The sequence below is a fragment of the Monopterus albus genome, unplaced genomic scaffold (assembly GCF_001952655.1).
Source record: "Monopterus albus unplaced genomic scaffold, M_albus_1.0 scaffold3.1, whole genome shotgun sequence".
NCBI classification, from domain to species: domain Eukaryota; kingdom Metazoa; phylum Chordata; class Actinopteri; order Synbranchiformes; family Synbranchidae; genus Monopterus; species Monopterus albus.
The window spans coordinates 3,430,266-3,445,519 of record NW_018127883.1 but is presented as its reverse complement, the minus strand read 5'-3'; the positions used below and the strand labels follow the sequence as shown (position 1 = coordinate 3,445,519).

Sequence of the window (15,254 nt, the reverse complement as noted above, 5' to 3'; positions counted from 1 at the left end):
CACTGAACCCCAAATTGCTCCCGGTGGTTCGACTGGCGCCAGTGTGCGGCAGCCTCTCGTCATCGGTGTGTGAATGTGTGTGTGAATGGGTGAATGGTGTATGATCTCCTGTAAAGCGCTTTGGTCAGTGTAACACACTGTGAGAAAGCGCTATATAAATACAGTCCATTTACCATTTAAAACAACTACAGTTTTATACTTTATGTACAGTAAAAACAGCCCTGTAAAACAATTTTACAGCCTTTAAAGTTATTCCAAAATCTATGATTACACGTGATAAATGCAGAGGCATCATTTGACATTGCAACCATCTTCTTCCCCATTTACAGCACTGTTTGGCCATATGAAATTATCCACACACATCCATTTAAACCACTGTATCCATTATTTTCACCACCACATATTTGAATTACTGTGATGAGGAGATGATGCCTGCAACAACAGTTTGAAGTTTAGCGTCGGAATGCCTCCTACCTGAAATGGAGCTGTCATGTTTTTTGGTGGATGACTTAGTTTCCTGTTTGAAGGAGTTCTCGTCATCTGCATCCCCATCCCCCCACCAAGATGGCTGGCCATACAGAGGGGTGCCACGAGGCAGTGCTGTAACATCCCCTAGAACAGATGCACACATGCAGAAATATTTTAACAAAGCTTTGCAGAAACTGCACATTTTTTATTATGCCCTCTACATACTGTCGAAATAAACTTGTTTATTGTATCACATAGCCAAAAAGTGAACCCAGCTGCTCTTTGTGTATTCATTCTCCTCTGGTCGGGTCTTGCACCGCTGACCTATTTTCAAAAGCTAGGGAGCACGATGGGCACACACATGCACACTCTCTGTCATGCTCTCAATCATATGCATCTTAAATGTAACTGAGACTTTCCACTTGTTCTTCTGTCCCCATCAGAACGAAAGCTGACACGGAAGGAGCATCCTGTGTTCATTTCTTTCTTTAAATTGAACAGGACAATAAAAAAATTACAGGAAACATGGAGAGGGGAGTGACATGCAACAGAGCTCTCTCACTGAGTGACAATGTGCCATCTAGGGTCACTGTGCCAGAGGATGCCTCATCCTGTGTCAGCTTCTCTCTGCTGTCCTCTTCCTTTTCCTTTTCCTTCTTTGCTTTAAATACCTCTTGTCCCAACCTATGTAAGGTTAATCACTGCATATTATAATTTAAGAAAAGTAGTGCTGTCATGTGGGTTTGCATAATTTAGGCACTCTGACCTTGTTAGTTCACAATCTGTGCAATAACACAAGCCCCATGTGGCCTTGTTTCAACATCTGGAGACTAACTAGGACCCCTGCTGGCACCACAGCCTGGTCAGTCTATCAATTATTATGTACACCCTCAGACCTATACCACATTCATGATACAGCAGAGTGACTGTTGGTGTGGTGGTTAAAGCCTTCTTCCTTGGTGAACATGTCCACACGCTACCATCCTGAAATAAAACTCTGCTACACTTTATCTCGTAATATTCTGTCTGGAAATGTATTTTCTCAGATGAGAAATCTACCCTAAAATACACCAGTGCTGTTAAAAACACATTTGTGATGCAAGTTGTAAAATCTGTGTGCCGCCACTTCTCATTAGGATTGTAGAAAGTCACAATACATAGCAATCCTGAGATCTGGTTTTGAAACTGTTACATTTTAGTATTTGCAGAATATCAGTACAGTTTTGAATTTAAGGTATTGTATATTTTTACATAAAATGAGAAAATCTTAGTTTCATGGAAAGAATGTAGCTACTGGACCAAATCAAATTGCCTTGATTCACATTAAATACTAAGTACTAAGTGCATGACAAACAATACAAAAGTTCGTATTATTTCTGAGACAAGTTGTTGGTTTTCTCACCTCCTATTCTCTCCTCTGTCTTATGAGACTCCACGGGTTTAACTGGTGGCTCTTTACAGGAAGCAACCCCACCTGCTGATCTGCTCTCCACTGGTCTTGAGGTGCTGCCACTGGAACACTTCAGTGTTTTTGTTGGGGTCTTTGTGTGAGATTTGCTTGTGGATGTGGCTGTAGTGGTTTCAACAGTGAATGGCTTCTTGCTGAGCTGGAGGCCACTGGTGAACTTCTCATGCTGTAGAGGGAGGTGAAGAAATAGAAAAGCAGCTACAATAAGGACTTAAGTAAAACTGCATCATGGTGAATGCTGATACTTGAGAGCATGTGTTAGATACAAGTTGTGTGTGTTCTTACTTTCAGAGCCTCCTCGGGCACAGTGAGCTCTCCTCTCACCACCGTGAACAGGTTGGTATGTGAGACATACAGATTAAGGAAATACTGGCCACAAGCATAATTATGATACATGAAACAATACGGCTACTGCAAGCTATAAATTCTACTGTTCTCATATAGTACAAAGTATAAAAAAGGCATCTTAGTAAGAATTAAAGTAGTAGTATTTTATGAACCTACCAGTGGAAGTGTAAGAGTTAAAGAAATTAAAAGATCAGAAAAGTGAAAGGATATCATATCCAAACCTCAGTTTGTCCTCCAACTTCAGAGTGATGTACATCTGTTCCTGGATGCGGATATCATTTACAAAGGTCTGCAGGCAAGACAAAAGTCAAGATGGCAATTTAAAACAAATCAAACAATGAACAATAACATTAACATAAAACAGATTCAACTACAGCTTATGTGCGAAAGTCAACAGTTAAAATCTGTATTTCTAGAGTCATAACACCCCCTTATTCAGTCATTCACCACTGCCTCTCAGTTAAGCCACAAACTAGATTTTGGACATTAACTAATCATTGTGATTTTGTATCAGCAGTAATTTTCCATCCATGTAACTTTCTTTTCTACAAAATGCAAAGCACTGCATTGTGGGATTGTCAACAAAAAGCAGTATACATGCTATGGGCACTGCTTTTTTGTTCCAGTCTGGGATTTCAGAGGCCATTATACTATATAGTAGATCTATTTACACATTTAGTATTTGGTCATTCAAATAAAACGGCAGACAGTAAATGTAATTCAGTGTGTAGTAAACTGTGAGGGATTCTGGATGCACTTTAAGAAGCTTCCAAGCTTCCACCATAAAAAAAGCTTCTGATTAATTTGGTACACAGTTGTGTTACACATCTGTACTTCCAAGTGGAAATTAGGGCTGCAAGTAACTGTTATATTCATTACCAGTTAATCCACCAATTATTTTCCCAGTTCACTGGATGCTGTTTTGTCGATACAATGTCTGATAACAGTAAGATAAAATGTCCAGAGCCCACAGCGACACTTTCAGTTCACTTGTTTTGTCTGGACAACAGTATGAACCTCAAAAATATGCTGTTAATCTCTATATATGACAAAAGAAAAGCAGCACATCCTCACTTTTGAGAAGGTGGAACAAAACAATTTGGCATTTTGCTTGAAAAATAACCTTTTGTTAGATAGCTGCTGATTAATTTTTTGGCAACTGATTTATCAACTAAAGGTATCAGCTTAAATGGAAATAATTCTTGTTTGGATGTTACTCTGATGATCTTTCTGGTTTCAGGATTTTGGGAAGGTCTAGCATTTATGAGAAACTCTTGCTGGCAGACTGTAATACGTTTTCTTCCCCATCTCTTTCTTCCTCCCATACCTCCCTTTCACCTCTCCCTCTACTGTGCAGCCCTGAAACAAATCAGGTTTCAGCGAACTGCAAATGAAATCCTATCATATTTTCATACTTGCACTGCTGTTTTATTAAAACATTCCTGTCTCGTCTATAGTAACATGACACCATGACAGCTTAAAATGAAACACCTCCAGTAAGAGGGTAAATGGTAGTACCGCCCAAACACCGCTTTCTGCTCACTGTTGTTGCAAATCTTTATATATTCACTGACTCAGCAGGAGAAGACTTCCTCAGAATGCAGCCAAAGAAGCCGGATGGCTAATGACACAGAAGGAAGTGACTCTGGCTTCCTGCCTGAGATCTGCAGAGGATGTGAGGGACATTCTGTATATGTGTCCAATGTGGTGGACTGTGACTGAGTACTAATCACTTCACGTGACTAACACCATGTGGCAACTGGGTTTTACCGAGCTACAATGTCAAACACGGACAGTACACTGACAAATACAGAGTTTAAATGATGATCACAGTTTCAGCCTCCAAAGTAACATGTAATCCTTTCTCTGCTTCTCATATGGCTTCCTTCCTGACTACTGTCCTGCAGAATACAAAATGTACAGATGTAAACAATATTTTTACCACATCAGAAAATATTAATAAACTGATCATGAAGGTTCATTAAAGCCTTATTAGTCTAATGTTAATCACTCTATTAACAACACGTCAATAAATCTGGGAGCGAAAGCAGGTCTGAAGACTGTGTTTTGACTTTTAGTGGCAGAGTGACCCTTTGGTTTATGTTGGAATCACACAAGTAGTGCCCTTAAGTACGGATTTACATAATTAGATTGAGATCAAATCAAGCTAAGCCCTGATAGGTCTTAGCCTTGATTGTCACAGAGATTGATTAGGTCATAGTCCTGTTGACTGACAAAAATAGGTTAAACTCATTTCCCCTTACTTTTCCTTGAATGTCTTTATTCTTCCCGTGTCCTTGAATTCTCTCTATTATATTCTGTATACATCTCCCTCTAAACCCACTTTTTCTTCCTACAGCTAGTTAAACTCATTAACCTGTCCCCATCTCTCATCCATCATATGAAGCCTTTCTCTCCTCTCTTCTTTGTTCTGTTCTCTTCTCTTTGCATATTTCTATGTACTCACCCCATTCAGGCTACCCAGGTCCTTGACCTTGTGTTCGTCAGTCCCAGCCTCATAGTTGATGACTGCGTGCTGCTTATCCACACTGCGAGACTTCAGACAACCCAGATGTTACAATATTGAACTGAATGTGATTACTGAGACCTGCTCATTAAGAATAGTTGTCATTGGTCCAGATTTTTCCCACAGACAGTAAAACAGTTTCACTCTCCATCTTTGCTGCTCTAATTCAAAATGCCTTCACATTGCTAATATGGGCACCTGTGTTAAATCAAGGCTACAGAGAAGGTTGGCCTGACTGCAAACTGCAGAATAGCAACTGTTTCTTGCACAAATCATTTCAGGGCTGTGTGTGACTGAAGCAAACTGTGCTACAGTATGTTAGAACTTTGTGGAGGTAGGCACATCCAATGTCTAGAATGTAACCTTGATAGTAAGTCCCAATGCTACTACATATGATATCAATAGTACTATGATATCAATTCAAAGCATATCAGCCGGTATTTCACTGTCTCTGACATTGCCTACATAATTTTGGCTCTTTCACATTCATGAACAGTTGCACACACACACACACACACACACACACACACACACACACACACACACACACACAAATAAATGCCCAAAAAAATGCACTCAATTTGGAAAATTTCCCTTATCTTCATATCAATCCAAAAACATCACAAGAATGCAGATACAAAAACACATACAGAAACACAGACATTCACGTGCAGGAGCATTAGATCCTGGGCTCATGGGAGACAAAGAAAAGTGTTTGAAAAGTAAAACAGATCTTTTACAAGGCTACCTGCTTCGGTAAATTACCCTGATTCCTGCTCTGAGCATCTCCATGGAAACTACAAAAATACCATCTGTTGAGGAAGACTGTGATATGATCAAAAAAATTTGCTTCAATAAGTTTTAAAAGTTCAAGAAAGATTTGGGTTTTGTCCATTTAGACAATGTTTCAATTTAGACAATAAACTTTAAATAGCTACATCAAAACAAAAGTATAAACCTGGAAATAAATGTAATTTAATGTGATAAAGTGTAAACAGCCACAGACTTTTCTTACAGTAGAGTGACCAACATCAAAATCAAGGCTAATTTCTATTAACACAGTAAAAATGAATACATATTAGAACCAAAGTCCTGAATATCTTTTGATGGTCACACTGTAAGACAGGCGCTGGCACCAGTGAAACCTCTCTCAACATGTAATGTCACAACACAGAGTGCTGCAGCCATGGATGCACCCTCTACCCACTACAACTGACTCAGTCAGATGAGAGCTAACTCCAGAGGTATCTGCCCCACTTTCTATTAATAGTGTGGTGACCAGAGGTTCACATGAGCACACACGTGGTCGCTCTGGGTGCATGCAGAGCTGCATAAACATCAACTTAGCCACATACTTACACACAGACAGACAGAACCACACCAACATAAGGACATACAAGAGCAACAGAATGAGGACTCATCGGCGGTGTCCTAAGTCACACATGTACAAAACAGATCAGTGTGAACTCTGCAGCTTATATATGTTTGTTGTTCACCAGTTCTCATATTGTCTTATAAGTGAATTACAGTTTGTTTACATTACTAAGACTCAAACTACTGTGTGGCAGATTTTTTCTTTGATCAATAAAGACAGCTACTCACCTGTAGCATAAGCTCGCAGTCATCCCGGCCGACAAAGATCATTTCTCGGGGGAGTCGGTGTCGAGTACCCCCGCTGCTCACCAGGAACCAAGAGGTCACACTCATCTCTGCACCCTGATGCTGCCACTTGTACACACCTACTGGGACAAAAGCAAAAAAGTAGTTGTTCAACTAATCTAAAAATGATTTGATTGCAGTATTCTCCACAGCTGTAAAATGCTGCCACAGCTTGAAATATTTAACTTGGTATGACGATTAAAATGTTAAAAGAAACTAACACATTAGGATTACTCATTAGAAATCCCTAGCGTGTGCAAAAGTCAATTAAGCAGGCATGTTTCTTTAAAAAAAGAACCATTGCTTGCTGGAAATTTGAGTACTTGTAAAAGAAATCTGTTCTTCTTTATCTTAAAAAGGTGGCAGGACATTCTAAACTGATAAGTAAGGTGCTTAAATACTGGGAAATTGAACTTATTGCAGTGAGTTTTACTACACACCTCTGGTCCAGGTAGCTCACCGCAGACAGACCACTAACACCACAACACAGCTAGGCCATCTTGAAAGAAAAAGAAAGTTTTTAGGTTTCTTTTTCCACATTTATTCTCACAAAAGCAGGCTAAAACATAGACCGTTTCTTTGCATTGTAACATCGTTTGCAGAGACACATGAATGAAGAGAAGAACGCAAGAATATATATACTAAATTAAACCACTCCAGCACCGTGGTTCATGTTGTTTTGCTGGTAGGGGGAATGAGGTCGAGTGGGTGGTCTTGCAATGTAATGTCTCACTGTCCATGTCTGGGAATGAACACTGAGCCAGCCAGTAGGATACATCCTCTTTTTCTGCCTGCCCTGATCACTGCCAGATGTTGGAGGAGGAAGTGATGCAGGAATGTTGGCCAGCCTACCCAGCAGGACATTTAATTTCCCTCCTACCTCCCTCCTTCTCTTGCTTGCCTTCAGATGAGCTGGAAAGGAGGTCAAAGCCAGTCACTCAGACTTTCTAACTGTCCAGGCCTGGATAAAAACCATTGAGCAGAACTAATAAATGGACATGTTATCTGTATGGCTATTTTCAAACTAACTGGGTTCATAGCATGTTAGAAGTTTGATTTGATGCTAGAATAACAGATGGGATTGACGCCATCTGGCTGTGTAACTGATTGAAAAGGTAATTTGCTGCATTCGGTTACACCTTAATGTTACATTTATACCACAGGTTATATAGATTTAATGTTTTTCATAATTAAACATACATGGTCATTTTAACTGGCACTAAAATAACAGGCACTGTGTCATGTGTAGAAAGTGCCAAGAAAAGCCCATCAGAGAGGGAATTAAAGATTATTGAGCTAAGCTCTTGCTTGCTTGACCTCATAAGTGCTTTGTATACCAACTCAGTAATCCCTTGGGTAAAATTTTAAATCAACTGCACACCTCTAACGGTTCTACAATGATGTTTTATATAAAAAGCTGACATTTTATATAAAAAGCTACAGCTGCAACTAACAATTATTATCACTATCAATTATTTATTATTTTCTCAATTAATCAATTAAGCAATTTTGTCTGTGTCTGTGCATATTGAAAAAGGCCCATTGCATTTTCCCAGAGTCTAAGATAATGTCTTTAAGATGGCTCGGCTGGTAAGACCAAGAGTCCAAGATAATGTCAAATTCCCACATTTGAGAGACTGAAATCACAGAAACCATTTTGTTAAAAATAATAATACATTTAATTATCAAAATAGCTGCAAATTAAGTTCCTGTCAATCGACTAAGTGTTGCATCTGTTTAGATACTGACTCATCTCCATTCTACACATTCGGTAACATAGGACCAACCATGAGGAATAGTGACGATGTGACTTTGGCAAGAATCCCCATGAGCTCCCACACACCAAACACACGCGAACAGATGCAGAGAATTAAGGAGTGAAAGGGCAGAATTCTTGCAAGATGACTGTGAATTCTTTGTACAGAGGAGACGGCTGTGGACAGACAAAAAGCATGCACCGAACTTCCTGTGGTGGACACTCATCTTTGAATCTCCGGCAAAACGTTATATGGGCAGTCCTCTGTCCTTTCGACAATTCAAATCTCTTCCCTCCACTCTGAGCCAGCCAATCACAAACACTGACTTAAGCGGGACAGAAAGTTTATTTATTGTTAATATGTTTCTTTGCTGCAACACATGGCTGCTGCTCTCCACGTCGCAGTGTGTTTCCCAGGATGGTGCAACAGCTGGGTAACCATCAGCACTACTCATCTGCTTTTTCCCCTCTATCATCCCAGACCGTCACTTCACCACAGTGGCTCTGATAGCTGACTCACACCACATTGCACATCCTGACAACTGCCATGTGTAGCCTCCACATACACATTTACACACACACACCCACATGCTAAGCAAACAGAAGTGAGAAAAACAGTAGGACAGTGAAACACACCGATAGGCACGGAGAGATAACTGATGATATTCTGACACATTTCCACATGGTCTTAGGATAAGGGCCAAACTTAGTAAGGGCGTGGTTGCCTGCCTCCACTGTAAAAATTGAGCAGTTACACTAACACTCATAAAGTACAAATTGTGTTTGGCACTTTCCATGTGCATTATGTTTATGGGGCGCAGAAGTGAGAAAAATGACACTGTCACATATCATTGTCACAGATCCATATACTGTAGTCATTAAACTGAAACACTTTTAGGCACTCACTGTTCTGAATGTCGGTTTGGTCTTTCCCAGAAGAAATCCTCTGGCAGACAGGAGGTGATGCATTTAATGTTTACAACAGCAGCACGAGCTGATTGTCCTGATATAAATAGCACGCAGCAGTTACAGTAGCTTGAGCACTGATAGACACCTTGGCTAAACAGACAAAGAAAAGAGCAGCTGGATAACTGTATGGAATTAAACTGTCAACGGGAACATTTGGACAAATACAACAACACTAGGCACCCTGCCTCATTGCAGTTTTTTTGGAAATATAGCACAAAAACACCATAAAACAAACACCAAAAATGATTTAGTAGCAAAGATGTTGCCAACATTTTCAAAAAGGGGCTTTTTAGATGAACACTTTATGTCAAGCCTGAAATTCAGGCTCTGACATAAATACTGTAGCTTAGCAACAATCGAAAAAAAGCAAAGTGTATGTAGTGCTACACATGCACCTCAGAGGTAAAACCAATAAAAGGAAAATACATTAAAGAACAAATGGAAAAGCCTATTCCCTAGAAAATGCTGATATAAGGTCAGTTAGTGCTTTCAAATCAAAGTCAATAAGATATAGACAAGGGAGACTGAATCTTTCTTGCAACCCTAGAGGTGCTTTGGGAGGAGGGAGGACTACAGACACTGAGGGGTGTATAAAAAAAAAAACAGGCAGCAGATTCAAGACTAGACAGTCAAGCACCCTCTGGACAGACAAACAAAGAATCTTGTAGTCCCCAGTGGCTGAGTCCACTGTAGATTTATAGACATAAAAGTGTAAAGGCGGAGGTATGTAATCTATTGTTCAGACAAAGGGAGAGAGTGGGCTTTGACGTATGAGACGCGTAACAAGATAAATCTAAACTTTGTCAGTAATTAAAGGTACAGTATATTTTGAGCTATGGTAGCTTTTTTTATCTGTTTGTTATCTAAAATCAAATTTTATCACCTGTGAACAGACTGTGTTTCAATAACATACTCTGGCTGACACACTACTGTAATGATACTTATGTCCTAAGACTTAATACTAGGCACTCTGACTCACTGCAGTCTGTCTTTCTTCCATGCACAAAAGCTAGTAAGTAATATTAGCAAACTACTGAAGGAATATTTGTGTGCAATACAATAAATATTTTTCTCATCACAACTTAGGACTGGAATCGATAATTGACAGGAGAAGAAGACAGATGTAGTCATGGTGACTTTGCACCTCACAGACAAGTAATGCCTATCAGTTTCCTCATGTGAAAGTATATCAGCCATCAGTGACGCCAATCAGAGTAATGGTCCCTGCACTGCTTTAAAAGGAGATGGTTTGATTGGCCATTACTAAAGCCTGCCCTGACTCCAGCTGCTCATAATGCATTCCTCCCACTAATAATGTATTCAGCCTCTCTGCCACATTGTGCCTGGTTGCCCCTGGCTGTGCCCAATATGCATCAAAGCTGATGGCCACCAAAATTGGCAAAAACATTTTTGGACACATATGCACCTTTGCCTGGAGTTTAGACTTGCATTTATCTCTGTGCCCTTTTTCAGAAAAACAGAGCCCTTTGAGTGTTTTCTTAACATATGAGTAAAGTGGGTCATGCCTCGATCACTAATGAAATTAAATGTTCCAAATGTTAAATGTAAAAAATAAACAAAAGCAACAAAAGAAAAAAAATGATGCTATATTCAATAGTTTAAAATATATGCAGCCAGATAATGACTATATACCAACATTATTGTCTTAGAACAGGATATAAGTCCATACAGAGAGGTAATAAATCATTTTAGTGTCAAGTCTGCAGGAACATGAGTGTTCCTTAGCTTTATGCGTGTTCATGTGGCTTATACAGTACATGCAGCGTGAGGATTAAAAAAATAATGAAACTGCCAAATGCAGCAGAAAGACCATATGGTGCAGAAAAGAGGCCACACACATCACATGAGCAGCAGTTGGTGAGAGAAACAAAGCAGCAAACACTCTATCCATCCTGCTTCATCGTTAATACCGTACACAACAGAGCGCACCACTGGTCTTAAAAGATAAACCCACCCTGTACTTGGTTCCTGTGTTCCATGTGCCCTACAGACCTGAATCTGGAAATTTACACTTCACAGATGTTGAGAACTGGCCTGCCCTCCAACACTATCTTACAAAAGAACATTATCATTCATGTTTAGTTGAGAGTGAGGAAAACCAGCAATCTGAACCAGCTCTTGTACTGATAAAGAGATAATAAAAACATTGATTATTAATAATCCAAGAGTATCAATGAAGCACATGCCCTGCAGCATAATCTTTTTCATGATTTATTCTCTGAAGCATGTGTGCAATACATTTTTCAGATAATGTACTGTTCATTTCTAGAAGCCGTTTTCTTAATGGGGCATGGGAGCATTAAAAGGGATAAACTCATATGTAAACATGAAAATGTTAGAAAAAGAAATATGATATTAGACTAGAACTGAAATACTAGGTCGACTGATGCATTAGCTGAGCTACAGAACATAAACTGTCAACTATTTTAACAAAGGATTATTCACTTCAGTTTATCTTTGGGTTTTGTTCTGTAATCAACAGATTAATCTCTGATGAAATAATAATGATTGTTAGTTGCAACCCTACATTAAACTCCACTGGTGCATCAAACATTAACCCTACATTAAACTCCACTGGTGCATGGTTATTATACATCAAACATCCTTCAAATACAAGCAGTAATGTGATGTACATAAGAACACATTAGTTATTATTAAGGGAAAATATATACAAACAATTCATTTTTAGAAACACTGAGTTATGCTTGTCTTTTTCACTTCTGTCCAGTACAGAGAGGTGGTTGTTATTTTGCCTACCCTCCTTGATATAAATAGGGTGCACAAAAATAATAGAAACTCCTGTTAGTACAACACAATACAATTCAACAGCAACAAACTACATCCTCCAAAATAATCAAACAGTTAAATCAGCACCAGTCTAAAACAATTTAATTAAAATTGAACATTATAACCTTCATGAAGGATGGACTGACTACACTGGTTTTAGTTAAAGTAGATGCACCTAATGAACTACCAGCTGAGCAAATATTCTGAATTTATATGATAAAATGTGTATAATGATGATGAAACAAATTCTGGAAACAAAAAAGTATTTTATGGGTTAATATGTATACCCTCCACTGCATTTTTGAAAAACTCTGTTATATGAATGACTGTATTTGTATGAACCTACAGAAGCCAAAGAACACAGTGAGTTAGGTAGAGATTTGCTCTGCTAAGTGCTCTTCTGGCCTGTTGTGGCCCCTGCTGAGCAGATAATGACTGACCTGTGGTTCTTTAACAGGAACATTAGCATTTGGCCAGGCCTGCCACGTTGATTATGGCACCAACATTTATGCTGCTCACAGGAATAGCCTCAGCAGCAGACAAAAATAGTGACCTCTATCACATTGAAACCCAGACTGGCACTTAGGAGGGAAAAAAAACGTTAACCTAACGGGGTTCTGGCAGAGGTTGAGACGGGAATGGAAACTGTCCAAATACAAGATCAATATCTGCAGTGGAAAGAAGTACAAAATAGCAGAAATTAAGAGGATAGTGTGTTACACCCCAAAACAGATGCGAAGGTCACTGTGTTTAATTTTTTATTTTGAGAATTTAAATGCAGGAATAAAAATCCAGATACACCCTTGATGTTCCATAACAAGGAAGAGGCTGATGACTATGTGTTTTTCTACTCTGCTGTGCTGTCTCTACCCATTTCTCTCTCGAGCTCTGCTCACAGGCAGGGGCTTTGTCAGGAAAAGCCATCTGACTCTCATAACCATTTAAACATTACACAAGTGAGATTTACTACTATTTTTAACCACAGACACCTGTCAGGTCCGCTCGGCGCGACCTGCCTCTCTTTCTTTTATCCCTCTCCTGCTCCCTTTTTGCGGGATCAACGCCTCAGCTGTGTCGCATCGGGTAATTAGTGACTCGTGGGTCGGTGCGCACACCTGAGGCGTATTCCGGTGATTTGTTGGCTTCCTTATTTATACCTCTGGCAGACGCCCCGTCGTCGCCGGAGCATTGTGACATGTAATGGACAATACTTACGCTATGTAAGTTACAAATGTTGTGTTTGACCCGCATATTTTTAGACGTGCGCAAGATGCTACGCTGACAGTCTCTGTGCGTTTTGGCTTGACCTTATCACGCTAATTATGCGGTTAGCAACACAGAAATACGTGCTTTGTCTTCCACGCTGACAGTCTCTGTGCTGTGGATTACATTGTTTACGTTGGTTCTTTTTGTTCACCTGTCCGTTCTCATCCTTTGCTATCCTAGTTCCTGTCTTTAGTTTGTGTGTTTACCGTCCTGGTCTCCTTAGTCATGTTTAGTCCTTAGCCTTGTTGTATGTATTATGGACCCTGTTTTGTTGTCATGTTGTTTTTATTCCATTAAACCACCTTTTTTGTACTGGCACCTGGGTCAGCCATCTTGAGTCCAACCCCAGTTCTCCCTCACCCTCCTGGTGAGGGGGACTAAATCATAACAACACCCTGGACTCAAAGAAAAACACTTAGAACATCATGAATAGATCAGAAAATTTGGTTTCAGGCTATCTTGTTTGCAGTCACAAATAACACTCCCCGACCAGTGAAGTAAAATGAACTCACTTCCTAAACTTCCTACCATACACAATGGCAACTGGCAGGGTGGACAACAAAGTACTCAATCCCAGCTCAGAAAATAGGTTCATAGACCCTGCTCACTGACCACCAGGTCCTCACAAGAAAAATGAACCAGAGACACCCTGAAAGGGATTTAGGATTATACTTTACTTTGTCTGTTCATTGTTAATAGCCAACTGCCAGTATACATCAAGTGCTAACAAACTGACCAATCAGCACAGGCAACTAGGAGACTGCAGGGATTTGTATGTTGTTCAGGTTTCCAGTATTTCAGAAGACAAACAGAGCTTCAACAGATATAAAAATGGGAGTGTGCTGCTTCTATTTATTAACATAATTTTCTATGCTACCATCAGCACTTTAACTGTGTTAGTGGACACATATGGAGGTGGGCTAGGTTGTAGTCTAGCCAGGACTTTGCTGCTGCTGCTGCATACTTTCTCTTTGAGAATGCAACAACTGTCCTGTGACACTGACAGTTTTTAAAAAATGCATCTGCCTGTAGTGCCAAACAGTGCGCTGGCTATCACATTTGCAGAAAAGGAAAAGAAGAAGGCAAAAAAGACAGTGAAAGAATGACAAAGGAAAAAAGACAAACTGGACTGAACTGTGTAATCTGCACATTCTATGGCTCAAACCCAAACAATCTGAATTCTTACAGCCGCTGGAGGAGGAGACTAGCAAGGCTCACTTATGTGCAGCATCCAGCTTTCCAAGAACACACCGGCCCTGTATGTAAACAGCCTGACTGTCCAATTAACCAGAAACTCACTGGTGCCCTGGTTGCCCTTACATTCAATTATGGGAAATGTATACATACAGTCAGGCATCTCTAAACAGAAGTTCCTGTTTCAAATCATTTGAAAAGTTGTGTAACATTTCACACTGGTAAAGCATGTACATCTAAAATTTGGACTAATGTCTGTGACCTGATAATTAGACAATCTTTAACCAATGTTAAGAGTTTGCATGGATTTGTTTAAACATGCAAACGTGGCTTCTTGGAGATCTTTGACAGATTAGTACTGAACATCCCGTAATGCATTTACAGCACGTCATCTGCTATTTCTCAAAGTTTTACATCTTATGCGATGATGGCAGCAAAATCCAAACTCACACAAAGACAGCGGATGCATGTCGGTCAGCAACGTCCGTCCAACGAAAACAAAGCCTCCGAACAGAAGAAGAGACCTGATATCGGGAGATGCTCTGCAGGAACATCGCTACATAGTAAATCTAATTCATGAAATCTACACCTTTCAAACAAGATAAATAGATTCGAAGAGGACCCGAGGCCCGTATGTTTCCAGTGAGATAAATACAAAGCGTTCAATGTGACCGACCTTCATTGATGTGCATCCTGTCTCTGTAGCCTCCGGCAGTTAAAAGAGGATGCAAGTAATGGGACATTGACAAAAAAAAAAAAGACGTCAATAACGGATCATTGTAGCACCGAGG

The 15,254-nt window shown here is 39.8% G+C and overlaps 1 protein-coding gene across 1 annotated transcript in view; it reads right to left on the bottom strand.

Annotated features, from left to right (window-relative positions):
• cep170aa (centrosomal protein 170Aa) overlaps positions 1–15,254 on the bottom strand; it is a 33,176-nt gene that overhangs the window by 17,274 nt on the left and 648 nt on the right. Inside the window, 7 exon segments of the mRNA XM_020600917.1 lie at positions 475–612; positions 1,871–2,102; positions 2,222–2,280; positions 2,495–2,573; positions 4,752–4,841; positions 6,414–6,550; positions 6,911–6,969. Of these exon segments, the coding sequence (XP_020456573.1) occupies positions 475–612; positions 1,871–2,102; positions 2,222–2,280; positions 2,495–2,573; positions 4,752–4,841; positions 6,414–6,518 (703 nt within the window). The 5' untranslated portion in view covers positions 6,519–6,550; positions 6,911–6,969.